The following is a 19,801-nucleotide window of genomic DNA, read 5'->3' on the forward strand; positions in this document are numbered from 1 at the left end:
TATAAGTCATCCCTAATGTGTGCCCTAGGTAACCCCTAGAGCAGGGTGCTTTGTAGGTAAAAGGCAGGACATGTACCTGTATAGTTATATGTCCTAGTAGTGTAAAACTCCTAAATTTGTTTTTAAACTACTGTGAGGCCTGCTCCTCTCATAGGCTAACATTGGGGCTGCCCTCATACACTGTTGAAGTGGCAGCCGCTGATCTGAAAGGAGCAGGAAGGTCATATTTAGTATGGCCAGAATGGTAATACAAAATCCTGCTGACTGGTGAAGTCGGATTTAATATTACTATTCTAGAAATGCCACTTTTAGAAAGTGAGCATTTCTTTGCACTAAAATCTTGTTGTGCCCTTCAATCTACGTCTGGCTAGGTTTAGTTGACAGCTCCTTGTGCATTCACTCAGACACACCCCAAACACAGGGTACTCAGCCTCACTTGCATACATCTGCATTTTGAATGGGTCTTCCTGGGCTGGGAGGGTGGAGGGCCTGCCCTCACACAAAGGACTGCCACACCCCCTACTGGGACTCTGGCAGACAGGATTGAACTGAAAGTGGGCTTGGTGCATTTCTTAGAGACTCTTTGAAGTCACCCCCACTTCAAAGGCACAACTTAGTATAAAACAGGGCCTCTGCCCTACCTCATCAGACACTTGCTGGAGAAGAAACCTGAACCAGAAACTACATCCTGCCAAGAAGAACTGCCTGGCTGCTCAAAGGACTCACCTGTCTGCTTTTCTACAAAGGACTGCTGCCTTGCTGTTGGCCTGCTGCCTTGCTGAACTCTTGTCTGGCTGTAAAAGTGCTCTCCAAGGGCTTGGATAGAGCTTGCCTCCTGTTCCCTGAAGTCTCAGGACCAAAAAGACTTCTCTCTTCCTCTTGGACGCTCCGTGCGCCGAATTTTTCGATGCACAGCTTGTTCCGCGGCAAGAAAAACGCCGCACACCGACGCTGATCAACGCGATCTCTTCGGGACGACCGAAACTTTGACGCAGGGCCTCGCAAGGACATTGCCGCCCGACTCCGCAGGAGAAATCGACGCAACGCCTGCCGTGAGATCGAAACTTTGACGCACGTCCTCGCAAGGACAACGGCGCCCAACTTTCCAGGAGAAATCGACGCGACGCCTGCCATGAGATCAAAACTTTGACGCACGGCCTCGCATGGACAACGCCGCCTGACTCCGCAGGAAAAATCGACGCGACGCCTGCCGTGAGATCGAAACTTTGACGCATGGCCTCGCAAGGACAACGCCGCCCGACTTTCCAGGAGAAATCGACGCGACGCCTGCCGAGAGATCAAAACTTTGACGCACGGCCTCGCAAGGACAACGCCGCCCGACTCCGCAGGACAAATCGACGCAACAAATTGCCGTGAGATCGAAACTTCGACGCGCAGCCCCGCAGAATGACGCGCAGCCGGAAAATAAGCAGGAAAATCCACGCACAGACCCGGGACATCTGGTACTCCCCGCAAACCACAGTAAGAGACTGTCCGCGCGCCGGAAGACGACGCCCGACTCCCCGCGTGGAAAATAACGACGCAAGTCCGTGTGTGCTGAGGAGAAATCGACGCACACACCAGTTTTCCACGCACCTCTTCTCCTGTGGCCCTCTGAGGAGATTTTCCACCAGAAACCAGGTACTTTGTGTTTGAAAGAGACTTTGTTTACTTTCTAAAGACTTAAGACTCTTTCTATCACTTTTCAGTGATACCTTTACAAATTCGTATTGCAACTTTGATCGTTTTGACCTGAAGATACCCAGATAAATATTATATATTTTTCTAAACACTGTGTGGTGTATTTTTGTGGTGTTATGCTATGGTGTTGTATGATTTATTGCACAAATGCTTTACACATTGCCTTCTAAGTTAAGCCTGACTGCTCGTGCCAATCTACCGGAGGGTGAGCACAGGCTGATTTTGAATTGTGGTGACTTACACTGACTAGAGTGAGGGTTCTTGCTTGGACAGAGGGCAACCTGACTGCCAACCAAAAACCCCATTTCTAACATGTGGGGATATTGATCCTCCGAAACATCACACGATATGTACAACGAGAGGCATACATTTATGAAGGGTAAAGTAAACCAGGTTTTTGGCTGCTGCATTTTCATCGAATCTACTTGAAGATTGCTGGAATTGTGGACGAGTGTTCTACATTGAGGGAACTGTACATCCAAAACTGATGAGTTTATGTTGCCTTTAAAGAAGTGAGGGTGTAAGTATGTGTATGAGTTTATGTGTATGTGTTCATCTGTTTGTGCGTGACAAAGTTCTCATATGTCTTTCAAGGAGTGTGTCATTTTGTTAATGAGTGTGTGAGACACGCAGAATGGCGACAGCGAGCCAACACGTCAGTGATTTAGCTACGGTGTGCTTAGTGCTTAATTTGAGCCAGTGGTTGCAGGTATCACTCATCACTCATTTTTGGGGATCTGCACTTATTTTTCCTCATCAAATTGTGACCCAGAGCAAGACAGACATAAGCACACAAGGGTGAAAGAAGATAGAAAAGAAAGGCAGATTTTTTTTTTAAAAAAAGGACAAAACAGGGCTGAAAAAACTTGCAATGGTGAGATAAAGGGTCAGGGACTGTGTGGTTGTGGATAAAAGAGGGATAAGGTTGAATCAAGACTACATAGCCTTTGAATTCAGCATCCCCGTTATTTGTGTCACCGGTAGCAGGCTTCCGATCAAAACTAAGGTCCATATTTAGGAAAAAGTGGTGCATCAGCTATGAATCACCACTTTTCTTGCACCCCCCCACGGCACCTGACACCATGGTTGCACCATATTTATAATATGGTTCACCATGGCGGTCGTTAGCACAATAGCATCAACATTTTTGATGCTATTGTGGCACTTTGCTACATTGGCGTAAAAAATGTTGACAGTAGTGCAGTAAATTCAAGGAGGCCCATAGGTTACTACGAGAGAGTCATTTTTATGCCTGCTCTAAGCAGGCATTAACAATGACTCCAAGAGTGGCGCAGTGAAATCTTTTACATTTCACTGCGCCATTTTTGCAGACCTCCATGCGCCGGAATGCCACCCATGCATACATTATGCCTGGCGCAATCATAATGTGGCGCAATGGGTTACAAAGTGGAGCAATGAATGCATTGCACCACTTTGTAAATATGGCGTGGCAGAATAGCTTTACTGTTTAAAAGGACACTATGACTGCGCTAAGGTGGCGCTAGGGGCTCTTAAATATGCCCCAGAGTGTGCATGGAATTATAGAAAAAGTACATCACAAGACTGAAATGATTATTATTGAGTTATAACGTACAACAGATTTCTCATTGTGAAGCCAGGCATTATTAGGTTCTCATTTCAGAAATTAAAACAACTGTTTCTGAAGTCTGGAAGACAGCATCAGGAGTGAGGTCCACATTCAGAGGCTGTCAAGCACCTCACTACAGATAACAGAGAGGTCTTGCTATGTGCTTACCTTTATGAGCTCTGGTGGTTCACTCCCTTCTTCCACCACGATCAGCTGCGCACGTCCCATCCTTTCATTGTCTCGAATCCCATTGGCCACTTGGGCAGCCTTGAAACGCTCATACTTGTTGCAAGTGGAGCCACACCACTGGTAAATTTCCTAGAGTGAGGGTGAAGAGATATACCATCAGGATTCTGCACAGCGTTCTCGAAAAGGTTAAACTACCCAGAGTATTGGGTATACATTCACTAAAAGCAGCTTTTTGTTACTGTTAGTTTTACCACCTAGTTCCAAATCGTAGCTATACTGTTTTGACTCCTTCTTAGCAACACAAAAGGATGATGGACGGAGTGCTGAAACTTTACAACCACTTACCCCCAGTCACAGATCTGGGTTTACTCCATTGTTCTTTTGATCACCAGGCCCTCCCAGTTTGGATCCTTCATGGACCATAAACAAGCATCCTGGGACCGGTTTCAGGGTATCACCCTTCATCAGCTAGGCTAGCTTGAATCCAGTGACACAGTGAGCATCATTTTATTTTGTGATATCGACTCCTTCTTAGCCTGCAACTCCTTCCTGTGTGAAGGGGCCATAGACAAAGAACACAGTTATATATGTTTTATATGTGTCAATCTGGATATCTGTGGCTTGAACCGGATTGTTCTCATGATTTGTCCAGGTGCAAAGATGGCGGGCTGCAAGGGCTATAGATGAAGGCCCCACTCTGCCCAAACCTTTAAATGTCTGTGAGCTAACCTATTATTTTTAGAGTGCCAAAGTATTCTAGTCACATGACACAACACTGGAATATCAAGAGCACCCCCCAGCAAACGTTTCAAAGATCCAGCAATTGTTTGTAACACCACCATTGTCGATATTGTGAAGAACTAATCTTTAATATTCAAGCATTTAGTTAATTTAGTTTCACAACAAATATTGTGTGTATATTTACAAACACAGCGATGTAAAAAGCTGCTCTCTCCTCGCTATATCACAATTCGAATTTCTTTCTTGCTTTGCGGGATTTGCGAACATAAATAAAGCAAGCTGAAATGAAGATAAGAGAATCACAATGACCTGCATCTGTTTTCTTCCATGAACCAAAACGACTATAATACTCAGATTAATAAGAGATCAGACGTATTGTACTCGTGGGAGAGAGGGTGAGAAATAGGTCCTCGTTGACCACAATATGTCAAATCGATTGGTTAGGTCTAGTGTGCAAACTTCTTCAAGTCCAGAATAGCAGCCCGAAAATGTTCGCTTGTGTGTCAGTTTGGAAGGAATGCAGTACATTTCTTGAAAGTAATCTTCACATGACTATTGCATGAATCATTTTGAATTTAAATGCTAAGAGTAACCACATAGTCTTGACAGATACTCACAGGTTATTTTTCGATTTTTGTTTTCAATTTTTCACTTATACATCACTGATAAAATCTGACTGAAATGATAATTACTTCCCAAGAAAAGATGAAAAGATTATAATTGTAATGAGACCATGCAAATTGTATTAATGGACATCCATGCATGTATTTCTTCTTAAGAAAAATCAACCCATTTTTTTACTGTGACTTCCTCGCAACAAGAATCACTGCATATTTTAAATTAATTTTCCTACACGTCTGTGAACACAAGACAATGCGTGTGACATATCTACTCCTCGGGGCTATGCGTTGGTTGGCAGGGTGTAGGTTGAATTGCCATTTATTTCTATTATTATCCAACGCTGAGGTTAGCAAAAAATAGTGGTGCCCGCATGAATTTTAGTTTTATGCCCCCTCCCTTTGAAAATACTATAGAAATAATTTTATAACCAATTTAAACTGTTAGACTTATCAACAATTATTTTTAATAATTCTACCAATAAATAAGAAAGGGTTGGTATTACACAGAATATGAAAAAGTATCACATTAATGATACACCAATCTGGTGGTTAGCACATGAGACCGTGGCTCACAGCACATGGGGTCATTGTGATGTGATCTAATTACAACTCTAACAATATGTGATATTGCAAAATATTATTGAAGATATAGGTTTTTTTTCTTCAATTTTAACAACTGGCTATCAATAAGCATACCAATGTCACCCCCTCTTCGGGTGCATATCAATTATGACCTACTAAGAGAACAAACTTTTCCATCTCTAAATGTGAATGCCAGAGGCCTCAAAGGTCCCAGGTAATTTTATCAACGAACCCCAGTTACTGACATTGTCCTGGCTAAATGTTTTGAGATAATTTATTCATATTTCTATTAGGGGGTTGTTAAAGAGCAGCCTCAGTGTGCCTTACACGATATGGTGGAGAAAGGAAGAGGTTCTGTGGTCCACTCAGGTATCTTGCACAATGAAATCACATGACTCAGCAATCAACCAGGGGTTGGCTCTAGAGTGGGCCTTCAGGTTCCCCCTGACTGAAGGCTATCCTATACACGTAGCTTGTTAGCCTGCTACTACACTTTTGAGGGACCTTATGAAGCTGACTTTGATTATAAAGAAGAAGTGGAGCGGACCACTGATATTGGAGACTTGAGTGTGAAAGGATCAGCCCAAAACAGTTTATTAGAAAAGATACATTTCTCATAGGTTCAGAAATGTTGAGTTTAAGGGTCTGGATTGATGTTATTAGCTAAAAATGGCAGTCCTTCAAGTCACATCAGGACACTTCTATGTTGAGCAGTATGGATAATGCAATGACTTTCTCAAGTATGTCTTTTGCCTTATTGGTTGGTGGGCGTTTAGTGATTGTTTGATGTCTGAATGCCAACATTACATTATTCATCCTCTGTGACTCTGTGTCCCTTATTGGAAGATAATTTCCCCAGGTAATTTTGGGGCAGACTGCATTAAAGTAGTCCAGAGCTAGAACTAAGGTGATACAATGAGGAAGGCTCAGCAAGAAGAGCATGGCATAGAGTAATCACTGGCGAAAAAGGTACAGAATTACCACACTGAGTTGGTGAAACAGGGCAGTTTTAATTGGAATATAATAACAACATTTACCCCCATTCTGGATATGATTTGGATGCGGGGCGGTTGAAATTACATTTGGTTGTGTCAGTTGAGCTAAGCAGTAGGACTTTGTCTGCTTTTTTTGTATTTTGTGTCTTGTAGCCACTGCACGCATGAGCTGAAGTACTCTCTAGCTCTTCTGGTGTTGTTGGTACACTAGCACATCATCAGTGCACTTGTTGTGTTGTAGGGTATGCTGGCTAAACTATTAACTGCTTGGAAGTATGTGTGCACTAACATGTTTAAGTACACAGGCAATTCTTTAACATGTACAGGGGTGGACTTGTACAGAAAATAGGCCCTACACTAAAATAAAAGTGGCTCCCATTATTAGTGAAATAGATAGCTAAAAAGTGGCCCTTGTTTGTACATTGGGGCAGTTTTTAACTTGTAAAGACATACTACATAAGTACTTAAAAGGTATGAAACAATGCATGGATCTGTGCTTGCCACAGGCAATGTTTGTTTTAATATTATGGAAATTCACAGTAAAAACCTGTGCAGCTGACAATAAATCAGGCACACAAGTGGTCAAAAACAATGACCCATACAGTGACCTGTCATACCAGCACTGCCTGATTGCCCTATAGGGCATTCCAACCGTAACATGTCATCTATAATGGTAGCCCATTTGTAAACCAGGGGAGTAACAGAGGCCTCTGCAGCCTCCTCGGTGTTGGGGCCCTGAGGCTTACCCATACTGGAGGGGCCCGCTCAGCCCCTCCTGATGTGAGAGGGGGCCCCTTCAGCACATCTTGCAATGGAGCCTCCTCATGTTTTGTTATGCCAATGTTGGAAATAAAGCTGTTGGGTTATGCTGCGAGGTCTCGTTCTTGATCAAGGATGCAAATGACACATGAATCCAATCTCAGCTTGGATACTTGGGTGCGTCAGGATCACTTCTAAGCCAAGAGTATCAAGAGTATGTGCGAGTTCAGTATTTTGACATGTGTTACATGGGTGTATATAGCGTCCTGGGTAGGCCTCAACTCAGCTGAACCCCTGCTTGTCTGACCAGCTTCTGAGCTTGCTTGTGTTGAAGCTCCCCAGCCAGCCCAAAACATATCACGGCCGTATAACTGCTGAGAGTATGAACCCACTCTACTTCTTAACATGAAGTGGAGCTGGGCTGTAGAAGGTTCAATATCAGTGACTCTGATGTTGATAAACTACTGATTATGCCTTTGTATCCTGCACTTTTCAGGGACAGAGGCTGCCTGAGAGTTTGATGTCTCAAAGTGTTGATGCGATAGTGGTGACTCGGCTTGGTGACTTTATACAGTTCTGTACCAACTTCTCTTTTTTATTGATTACTTTTGCTGTTTTCTTGCCCTTTCACAGTACCCATTTGGCTAGCCATGTAGCTGGAGCCATTGAACATTTTTGTCACTTTTGAGCCATGTGTGCTCCAGGGATCTTGCCCTTTGTTTCCTGGACATCCCAATGTCATGATCACTTTTGGTGTATCCAAAGTCAACACACACAAATACCAAGGCACAGTCTCCCTACGGGTAATTACTCTCAATAATGTAGTTCTCATTGTGTTTTGCTTTGTTTTGTGCTGTTCTGTATGTTCATAAACCTATAGGGTCGCAGACCTTAACAATTACCGTTGATTCAAACTAACCTGTTAGGGTGAGAATATCATGATACTGCATTTTAATGTGTGTCCTTTTAGTTCCATTCAACAGTAGCCATTTGTGAACCTAGTTGTTAATCAGTCAAATTATCTAGGTGAAAGTAAATAGATCTGCTAATGTTCCTGTGGATTTTGTGGTTCCAAATCGGACAGTATCTGCAGTTACCAGCCCCACTGAAAGTAAGCAGCTACTCACTTTGAGGGCCATTTTGGCTTATCGCTTACTTGGAGCATAAAGTGGAATCGTCTAAATGCATTTCATACATGAATTAGTTTGCAAGGTGCTATAGCTGCCAGGGACATAGACATACCACATGTTTTGGGTGGCTTTTGGCTGCCTCAATGTCTTTGTATCTATGTCCTCCAATAGCACTCACTCACAAAAGCAAGACTAAAACAAGAGGCAGTGTCTCACCAAGGCCTAGTTAATCACATGTCTAAAGAAGTGAAGCTTCAATTCGGTGTAGGATATTTTTTCACTGAAAGGTAAACTGTTAAAAAATAATTACTAAGACGGAGATTGTAAATATTTTGTTGGCCTACATTCTGGTGTACTCTAGATTCACATCTCCAGATGTGGCTTCAACTCTGCACTTGCATTTAAGACACTGCTGCTACTTTCAATGTTTTCAGTCCATGAAACTGCTAATAGAGCATGGCATAACTTGTCATTACACAACAGGTTATTAAGATATTACATAAAATGGTATTTTGAGACTACCCATGTTTTCATAGCGACATTGACTAATTTTGCCTCAAACATTTCCCCAGGCGCTCATTCCCATGGATTGACTGCAACCTACAAGAGGACTCTACCCTTCGGTATTAGAAGTGTGTTTTATAGGAAATACGTCAAGTGTGCAAACAATGAGGGTTGAAGACAAAGTTTGCCTTATCCTGGTTTTTGTTGCAAAGCAGTAAGCTATGATTTAAACTCTGATAGTACACTGTTATCAGACTGAAATATTTATTGTGGAGTCCTAATTAAGATGCCTACGTGTATAACTTTGCATCTAAGAAGTTATTTCCAGAAAAGTCAATGAACTAGAGGTAGTAGAGCCTTGTAGCAGTTAATGTTGAGGTTATTTGGAACAAAAGAGAAATCATTGATCTGGGTGCTGTAAATAAATTTCTAAAAGATTATTGAACGCCATAAATACAGGTGATTTTTAAGTGTGATGCATGCAGGTTACAGTGGCAGACCTGAATAAAAATGCCAAGGAAGCTACCAGTGTTGAGTAGATGTATCTTTAATTACCCTATAAGTGTGCTGTACAGTTTTAATGAAGTTCTCTCTTTAGTGACTTTGGCTTTGACAGAAGTTGTTGTACCGACCAAACGTTTCCCAGAGCAACAATGTGCTGTATTTTCTGATCAGTTGTCATCTAACCAGGGCTGGGCTGGGACTGGAAAATAGGCCTCATTAGGCCCTCACTAGTGAATAAGGAAGCTAAAATAGTAGCCAAAGTTTGCAAATTTGGGCAGTTTTGAACATACAAAGACACATTGTTCAGATGTTTTGCAAGGTGCGGGCGGCTGCATGAACTTGAGTTAGTTGCAGACAATGTTTGTTTTAATATTAGGGAAATCACCACTAAAAACCGGTCCAGCAGACCATAAAACAGGCCCACAAACAACAACAAAACTGGCCCACACACTGGCTTGTCCGCCTAGCCCGTCGTGCGCTGCCTGATTGCCCCATAGGCCAGTTCGACCTTGCATTTAACACACTTTCAGCTTTCAATTACTTTTTGACTGCATGACCACACTCAAGTCCTGAACACACAATATTTGAGCACACCTACAAAGTAAACATGTGCTGTTTTAGAACACCTTCTGTAAATAATACACATCTCTTACACAGTCCTACACACTGTATTGCAATCAGATAAAATGCGTTTTGTATTCTTTGTAAAACGATTGAACACAGCTGACTTTGTAGGAGGTTGGGAGTGGGGAGTGGGGGCCTGGGGGATACAGCAGGTGTCTGGGTGCTAAGTACAATGTGAAGAGTGGATTTGGTGTTCTGAGGTCCCTGGAGCGGCTCTTGTTCAAGACTGACTTGAACATCATTAGAGGGTGCGCTTAATTAATGAATAGCTGTCAAACCGGGCCATGCATGAAAAGTGCTTGTTTTACAACAGAAATTCTAGGAAGATGAGTTGCCTCACTTCGGAGGACAAGGTATAGATGAATGAATTGTACAGAAGTTTTCGTTGATTTAGAGATTGATTAATAAACACCTAGGATCCTGAGACAGCTATTTTAAATTGTAATTCTACGTTTCCCATTTTGTTTGACACAACTTTACCAACGATTGCTTGTGCCCATACATACCTATACCATGAGAGTGTCTCAGCTGAGAATCGTTACAAAGGGACTATTTAAAATGTATTGCAGAGGTATGGGGTAGGTCCATTCTTTGTTAACCTGTAGACCATTTTGTTTGCTCAGGCTGCAGAAAGGCAGACACTCCTCTTCAAACACACTGCAAGTAGACTCTATTGAAACAAGAGTAGATTGCGACGTTGTTTCAGGTACTTAAATGTCCCTTTCTCCAGTTGCACAAAAATAAAAATAAAAATATACATCAAAAGTGTCAATATTCATAAGAGACAATGTAAAAGAATTTCCCAAAGAAACAGACAAGTTGTAAATGTGTCTGCTGGTCTATCCATGTTCCCATTTTTTTGTTTCTTTTAAGGATAAATATAATGCCATTCGTATTAATGTGGTCTACATTTCAATCCTTGCATCTCCAAATGACTTTAATACACGGATCTCTATTTTTGTATACGTTGCTTTATGGCTCTGCTCGTTTCTTCTGACCCAGCTAAACTTCAATTGAAGCTAATGGGAGAGTGGTGCTTAACATTTTATGAATTAAGCTTTGACAATATTGTTGTTCGCATTACTTTATTGCCCCCCCCCAACCCCCATGTTCCTCCAGTCCTTGTCCCATTAATTACATATGGAAATAAACCTATCTCCACAACAGAACAAAACGCAAAGAATGCTAAACCCCTTATCTCACTTCCTCCCACTGGGAGTACATAATGAGTATTTACCCAGAATTCCTTCTGTTCTTTTATTCTGTCCTATGGCAGAATGGTATGAGAAATGGAGGGAGCTGCTTCTGCAGTGCTGGGGTGCCATCCTGTATCCTTTTACCAATCCTCCTGCTTGGCGTTGAGGCTGGAGTTCCGGTTTTCATGTCTCCCTGCCTGTTGGGCTCCGAAAGGGTGTTGCATGTGGAGTTTGGGGATGGCAGCCAGTCGGGCCGATTCATTCCATCTCCAGTATTTGCCTTCAAGAGTTGTGACAGTCCTACACATCTCCTGCACTGCAGGGTGGCCTGGAGAAAGTGTGCATGGTTGGGAGGAGGAGTTTTCCATTTGCCTGACTTCTGGCCAGGTCATCCACACTTCTGTATAAGTGTGAAGTGGGTAGTGTTTGTGCCACTGCCCTGACCTGTGGTGTCTTTCTCTCTCGCTTGGCTTTTCAGAGAATCCTTTATAAGCAGAGAGGCCCCGGGGGTAAGTACCACATAACAGACCGTGTACTGGTTATCTGCATGTTTGCCAGCTGGTAGTTGCTATACAAGCTTGCCTATTTCCTAGTTAGTACTTTGTGGCAACCATGGGAACACACTCCCACAAGAGGAAACATATTATGGTGTTCTCTTCGCCTTCCTTCTCTTCCACTTCATGGTCTTCTTTGCCCCCTCGCTCAAAGAATAGAAAGGAGTGTGAGGAGGCAAGTCTGAGCATGGGAGATGTTGTTGGAAATGGAGATGAAGGCAGAAGGTTATCCCAGCTGTTGTTTCCCACTCTTCGGAGTCAGAGGAATAGGGTCAGGGCCCTGAGGAACAGAAAGGAAAATACATTTCCCTGGACCTGTTGGCAGAACTGATGATGCATACTAAGTCTAAAATGGGTTTTCATGAGGAGGAGATTCCGGAATCTTCATATGGGACCGTACTGCATCAGTTTCTAAGATTGATGCCGGTGGACATGCCGGTGCACCCCTGCATCAAGGACATTCTGAAAAGGGAATGGAAGGATTCTGATAAAATGCAGGTGCCCTGCTTTGTGGACGAACTGTATCCATTACAGGACATGCAGAAGGACTTGCCAGAGTCCATTCCCATGGATTCCTTTGAGGTCAGTTTAATGGGCCAGACATCCTTGGCTGAGGATTAGGTCCTCAAGGATCTGGTGGACAAGAAGGTGGATGTCTACCTTAAAAAGGTGTACTCAGCGGCTCATTTGGCTCTTAGGGCTGATATTTATGGTACATATGTGTCTCAGTCCCTTATTTCTGATGAGAAGACTCTGTACAGAGCTTTGGATGAGTCTTTGGACTGTCCTGGGGTGCTGGAACTTATCGAATGGCAGGTGGAGTTCCTGTCTGATGTGTCCTTTGCTGTGGATACTTGTGTGGCAGCTCAGCGAAATTTGGCATTGAAAGATTGGAGAACAGATGGGCTGAGAAATTTTCAAAACTCTGAATGCCTTTCTAGGGGTCTGTGTTGTTTGGTGCTGGGTTGGAGGAGAACCTTTATAAGCTGTTCAAAAAGATAAAACATTTCTCCTCCCTGAAGTCCATTACTGGTGACAGACTTCTTTTTAAGTGTGAATCTCTAATGCACCAACCAATATGGAGGCCAGAAGAGGTCATGAGAGAAAACCCAAGTCTCCCCTTCAGAAGCCTTGCTCCTGACTATATGGTCATTCTGGAGTATGCAATAGGGGATCACCTTCATTTTTTACTCCATGTCTTGAGGGAGTCTGCTTCAGATGCTTGGGTTTTGGACCATGTACAGCACTGCCAAGGGATAGCATTTGGGGAGGTCCCTCCTTCTTCAGGGGGCATCCAATTCAGTGGCCCTCCATCCATGTGAAGTGGGAAGCCTGGGCCCAGGGGATTCTTTCTAAACGTCAGAAGCAGGTATTCGGGAGGTTCCTCCTTTGGAGAAAGGCTAGGGCTATTACTCCATCATCTTCCTGGTCATAAAATCCACAGGTGGTTTCCGGCTGGTTTTGGACTTGAAAGCTTTGAATAAGTTTGCGCATCATATTGCATTAAAAATGGAGACATTGCAGAGAACTATCCCATTGGTGGCCCAGGATCATATAATGTACAATCTAGATCTGCAGAAGGCGTACAACCATGGCCCTGTTCATCCGTTCTCCCAGAAGTTTTTTAGATTGTGTGTCCAGGGAACCCATTATCAGTTCAGGGTCCTGCCATTCTGCCTACGGTCAACTCCAAGAGTATTTACCAAGGTGTTGGCCCCTCTGGTTGACCCTCTCCATTGTCGGGAGATCCACCTGTACCCTGACCTGGATGACTGGCTGATTCACACTCTGTCGATTGAGCGTGTTTTTATGGACCTCCAGATGGTGTGTGTGGAAGAAGTGTCAGCTGGTTCCTTTTTGGGATCTGACCTTTATCAGCGCACGGTTTTGAATGGACCTCAATGGGGTATTTCTTCCTGCTCCCAGAGCTATTGCTTTGATGACCCTGGCTCAAGAATTGATGGATATCACATAGAAGTACACGGTTTAGAAGAGGACAGATCCAAATAGGACCCCTAAAGAGGTTACAGGCTAATCTAGGCACATCTATAAGTAGAGGCAACGACTCTGTCACATCCAAATAGGTGTCATGCTTCATCCTTGGGTCTGCACCTTGTTGGACCAGTGCTGCAATGTCCAATGGGCCCCTTAATGGGGGTCTTTGCCAGAGATCTTTTGAGCGATGATGTCTTTTGATTGAGCACAGATATATACTGGCCCTATGGATAAAGGAAGTGAGGGACTGGAAAGTGAATGTTAAAATTTACTATAGAACTCCTAACCTTATTTGTTTATTATATCTATTGGGTCTATGTCAAGATTAAAAACTGAAAGGTGGAGTTCCACCAGAAATAATGTTCTAGCACTCCCTGTAAAAGAATAAAAGGGAAGAAGAATCTTCTCTTCTATCCCTATGCATAGGTATCACCCCTCAAAAAAGTCTCTACAGATCAAGTGGCATTTCATCAGGACCAAAGACTACGGCCTAGTCCTCATTATGGAGACCCTATGTGCATCTGTAAGTGTGAAAAAAGTGTGATAAAAAGGGGGGGGCTTACATGTTAGCCTAGATACCCTGAAGTTAAGGTAGACCCTCGTAAAATAGGGGGAGGGTCCCTTTGGGATAGAAGGACTGTTGGACTAATGCAAACTATTTGCTGGTTGAGTCCATCAGGGAACCTACCCATCGGTCTCGATCTGGAAATCAAGAAGTGATGGGACAGTTTTCAGTGCCAGTTCACAGGCGGCTTTGTCTGCTGGGGTTCATTACAGCAGCAGTCTTTACTGTGCTCTGGGCTCAATTTCACCTCTGCCCTTTGTGGCTACATTTTCTGCCCTTTTGGGATCCTCACTTCTGGGACTTCGAGATTCAGGGCCTCTGAAGGTGATTGTGGACTTGGCCCAGTGAACTGTGCAGGGCAATCAGTCCAGGGTGTTCCATTGCAGTCGTATCCTCTGCTGGTCCTGATAACAAATGCCAGTTTGGTTCAGGGCAACTCTGAGGGGCAGGTCTCTGCAGACTCATCGGTCTCTTCAGGAGGAGTGATGCTCTTTCAATTCAAGGGAATTGATGATGGTCTTCCAGTCATGGGTTTTAAGCATCTTCGGGAGGGGCACAATTTGGTGTAGCTCAACAACCAGGGTGTTATTCATTCTAAATCCCTAAAGGCTCTGGCCCTGTCCTAGTTCCAATGGGCGGAAATTACATCTTCAATCTCTTGCAGCAGTTCATGAGCGGGGAGTGGATAATGGGGTGGCAGTTGCCCCTAGTCGCTTCTTTCTTCCCTCTCAGGAACTCTTGCGTGAGGTATTTCTTCAAGTGTGCAGGAGATTTGGTGTTCTTTTTCTGGACCTATTTGCTATATGCGGCGGTTCTCAAGTTTTGTGCTCGGACCCATCAGGCAGGAGCCTGAGGGGGGTGAATGCTCTTACAGTTCCTTGGCCAGACTGACTGCTGGATGCCTTCCTGCCTGTGGCTCTTATTCCCTGGTTTCTGGCTCAGTTGATGGGAGAGTCCAGGGTAGTGATCCTTGTGGTGCTTCTCTGGCCCCAGAGATCATGATTCCATACTCTCCGTTTGATAGTGGGCCCATAGATGAATACTTGCTTCCTTTCCCCTCTTCAGTCAGTGCCATTTCGGGATCTTTGATGGCTTCAGTTGTCGGTCTGGAAGTTGAGGGGAGTGGGTTGCAATGCAAGGTGCTCCCTGGGCATTCGGTGGAGGACATTCAGTGCTCCTAGAAACCTGCTACCTTGAGATCTTATGACAACCATTGGGGTAACTTTCAGCTGTGGTGTGAGCCTGTTGAGTTATCTACATTGGACTGTTCCCTTCTGACTGTACTACAGTTTCTGTTGGAGGGCTTTGAGAAGCATCTGTCTGTGTCCACTTTGCGGGCCCAGTGTGTGGCCATTAAGGCGTTCAATTCTCCCTTCAGGTAATCTGGAGGATGTGGATGATTTGGTGTCTCGTTTACTCCATGGCTTCTCTCTTGCCTGTCTAGTGGTGGAACCTCTTTATCCTTTTTGGGAGTTGCCATTGGTTTTGAAAGCTCTGGTGTCTGCCCCTTTTGAGCCCATGGAGCGGTCTGACATTACGTTTGGGACGTTCAAAGTGGTTTTCTTGGTGGCTGTGACTTCTGCCAGGTGCATTGATGATCTAGGGGTGATTTTGGCTCCGAGCCCTTGCTCTCTGTTTTGGATGATAGGATGGTGTTGTGCTTGGATTCTGCTTTTGTTCTCAAATTTGCTTCCCAGTTTCATCGTTCTCAGGAGGTTATTTTGCCTGCCTTGGTGGCCAGTTCTGTGGAGGATTCAGGTTTAGGTTGGTCTTTGCTGGATGTCTTTGCTGGATGTGAACCTGGGTTTGTGATAGTTTTTAGATTGCACCCGTTCTTTCCGGAAAAGCTGATTTCTTGTTTGTGTCTTTTGGGGCTTCCTCGAGAGGGAAAAGGTCTCTTCTTTGTCTATCAGTCGGTGGCTCAAACAGGTGATTGAATTGGCCTACTCTTTGTCTGTGGTTCCTCCTCCAGCAGGGGACCAGGACTGTTCAACCAGGACGGTCCCAGCTTCGTAGGCAGAGATGAGAAGAGTGTCCATTTCTGAAATCTATTTCTGAAATCTGCAAGGGGGCTACATGGGCTTCTTCCAACAATTTATTTAGGCATTATCATCTCCAGAATGTTTTGGGGCGGACGCAGATTTTGGGTTGGGAGTTTTGCACGCTGTCTGCTCCTGATATGATGTGTTTCTTGCCCTGTTATTAAAATCACTTTTGGTTACGGCATTCTTGGTGTTGTGTCCTTTGGTGACAACACCAAGATCTTCATTACTCCTGGCCCTGTAATCCTCGTCCCATCCCTTATGCCCTGCTCTTCCTCCCACACATCCAGCCTTCCTTATCTGGGCTTGGTAGTTCAGAACGAATGCTGGGTAAGTACTTATGTAGTTCTGGTGGGAGAGGGTGGGGTAATGGGTTTAGCATTCCTAAGTTTTCTTTTTCACTGTAGTGGAGATAGGTTTATCTCCATATGTAATAAATGGGACAAGGACTACAGGAGTAATGAATATTACCTGCAAGTAATAAGACATTTCCTCAAGCAGAAAGATTGCATAGTCCACTGCCTAGAAACTTGTATTTTGCTTGTAGTTAGACCCCTGTATCTATGATGATTGTCTGTAGCTGACTCATTTCTGAAACAACCGAAGGGATGACCATACTGGAGTCATGCCATGCTACATGATCATACATCATTTTACCTTGGTCATAGTTGAACCCAAACTTGTTATATGTTATGTTATGTTATGTTCTGTTACATTATGTTATGTTATGCTACATTATTATATATAAGCTTTGGGAGTTTGTTCTAGAAAACCAAAAAAAACTTTACTAAGCAGAAGTTTCAAACATGGCAGTGGCTTGGCAAAGCATCTGTGGTTTTTGTACATAAGGTAGACAGATCTCGGCCAGGGGAGTGAAGGAATTACTGCTGCCGACCAGGCTGGCTAGAGTGACTCCCACTAAATCAGCCCCATCACCTCCAATATAACCTCACATATTGGCATACCTGACAGAGGAATTTGGTCATAGAGTGCAATATGCAACCTCAAATGTGTGTTCATGGGAGGATTAATATTTTATGTTAAATACCTAAGCTCCTTTCCCTAAACAACTTGAAACAACTAGAAACAAACATTAATTGAACTGAAAAGCATATTTAATAATGTAATTTCTATAAAATTTAAACATGAGCTATGCTCTAAATTGGGCCTTCAAGATATGTCTAGAGGGTAATGAGCTAGGTCAAGATAACTTCTGTTTTATAATCCAAAAACTAGATGATAGGTGCACTAACATCTAGGATGTCCCTGGGATTTCCAGAAAAGGAAACATCCTTCTCCGAATCCTCAGATAATAGTAAACAGCGATGTACCTGAGTTATAGGCCAGAGCTACAGGCAAGGTGCTAGACCTGGCATCCTTGGCGTGGTCTCCTCTAACTTTACAGGTTGTTTCTGTGTGCTGAACTCTGTTTTTGCTGTTTTTGTTACTTTGGGCACTTTACCACTGCTGACTAGTGTTAAAGTGCAAGTTCTCCCTATGTGAAATTGTATGTACTGGCTTTTCCATGATTGGCATTTTACTAATAAGCCCCTAGTAAAGTGCACTAGAGGTGTCCAGAGCCTGTAAATCAAATGCTACTAGTGGGCCTGCAGCACTTGTTCTGCCACTCACAGGAGTAGCCCTGTAAACATGGCTCACACCTTCCACTGCAGTCTCTGTGGGTGCAATTTCAAACTGCCAGTTCGACTTGGCAGGTGTACCCACTTTCCAGGCATAAACCTTCCCTTTTTATACATGTACGGCAACCCTAAGGTAGGCCCCCAGTAGCCCAATGATCAGGTGGGACATGTACTGATGTGTTTTGCATGTCCTAACAGTGAAATACTGCCAAGTTCGGTTTTCACTGTGCACGGCCTATCTCTCTCATAGGTTAACATGGGGGCTGCCTTTAAATATTATTAAAGTGCAAATTCCCTTTGAGAGCAGATAGAAATGGGGAGTTTGGGGCCTCTGAACTGACAATTTAAAAATACATCTTTTAGTGAAGTTTGTTTTTAGATTGTTAGTTTCAAAATGCCACTTTTAGAAAGTAGGTTTTTTCTTGCTTAAACCATTCTGTGACTGTGCCCTTTTGTGGATTCCCTGTCTGGGTCAGTTTGACAGTTGGGTTGTTTGTGCATCTCCTCTAGACAGTGACACAAAGGCTGCTGGGGTGTAGCCTGCATATCCTGATGGTCCATCTGTGGTAGAGTAGAGGGAAGAGTGGTCACTCACAACTGAAAAGGTTGTGCCCGCCCTCAAACAATGCAGTCTCCAGCCCCCTGTTGTGAGTCTGGGCAAAGCAGAATCTTGTGAACAATAGAGATTTTCCTTTGAAGTTTGTCTACTTCAAAGACAGAAAGGGGTATAAGTAGTGGACCCAAAACCCCAGACTTTAGATCTCTTCTGGACTCAAGAGGAACCTCTGCCAAGGAGAACTAAGGAACTGATGAGAAGTGCTACCCCTGCCTGTCACTGTGCTTTGTCGGGCTATCCTGCAGTTGCTGCTTCTGTCTGTGAAAGGGGACAGAAACTGGACTCTGTTGTGCATTCCTGCTTGTGAGGGATCTCCAAGAGCTTGGAGTAGAGCTTGCCTCCTGTTTTGAAGCCTCAGGGACAGCAAAGGCTTTACCATTTAGTTTTGAGTCTACATGCTGTGGCTTGCCAGAGGGTCCCATTCCAGTTCCTGGGCCCCTGGAAGTGAATTCTTGGTGAAATCCTGTGACGTCGCTGTGCGACTTTGCTAAGGACGCCGCTGCATGGAACCTGTGATGCTGCCTGCACCTGAAGCTGTGGACCTTGCAGAAGCGAAACGGCCCTAACGACTCTGCAGGCCTCGCATTGCCGTGGCTGCTGATCCCGCACAACTTAGCTGAAATCGGAGTGTTGTAGTACCGACTTTCGTGATACCCGACTCCATTGTGACATCTGTGACCACATTACGTGAGTGCGATCCCGTGAGGTCATCCCGCAGCATTGTTACTTTGCAGGACTTTGTCTCATCTCCACCGCTCTGCAGTAAGGGCCCAACGCTGCTGGGCAGCGTCTCTGCTCCGTTGCACCGGAACCAACATTGCACTGGATCCAGCGACACCTCACTCCCTGACTCCGTGCACCGGCCTGTTTTCAACTTGTTTTACAACAGTACTGCACCTGGGGGTCTGTATGACTCCGTAAACGGTGCAAGTGGCATTGCTTTGTGGGAAACTACTCTCTCACAATGGGAAACTACTCTCTCAATCAAATTGCAGCATTTGTGCCTTTAGGCACTATTTTTGTGTTTTTAAGTGCTAAGATCATATTTTTAAAGGTGTATTGTGGATTTTTATCTTATTTGGTCTTGTTTATTTAGATAAAATATTTACTATTTTTCTAAACCTGTGTTGTGTCATTTTGTAGTGGTTCACTGTATTACTGCGTGTGTTGGTACAAATACTTAACACATTGTCTCTGAGTTAAGCCTGCCTGCTCGTGCCAAGCTACCAAGGGGATGAGCAGGGGTTAACTGAGCG

The 19,801-nt window shown here is 44.0% G+C and overlaps 1 protein-coding gene across 1 annotated transcript in view; it reads right to left on the reverse strand.

The window, feature by feature from the left end:
- The window catches only part of SCIN (scinderin), a 271,318-nt gene that overhangs the window by 174,538 nt on the left and 76,979 nt on the right, over positions 1 to 19,801 (reverse strand). The window contains exon 4 of the mRNA XM_069211821.1: positions 3,458 to 3,607. Within this exon, the coding sequence (XP_069067922.1) occupies positions 3,458 to 3,607 (150 nt within the window). The remainder of the gene's footprint in view (positions 1 to 3,457; positions 3,608 to 19,801) is intronic.

Source organism: Pleurodeles waltl, chromosome 10 (assembly GCF_031143425.1).
Source record: "Pleurodeles waltl isolate 20211129_DDA chromosome 10, aPleWal1.hap1.20221129, whole genome shotgun sequence".
Taxonomy (NCBI): Eukaryota; Metazoa; Chordata; class Amphibia; order Caudata; family Salamandridae; genus Pleurodeles; species Pleurodeles waltl.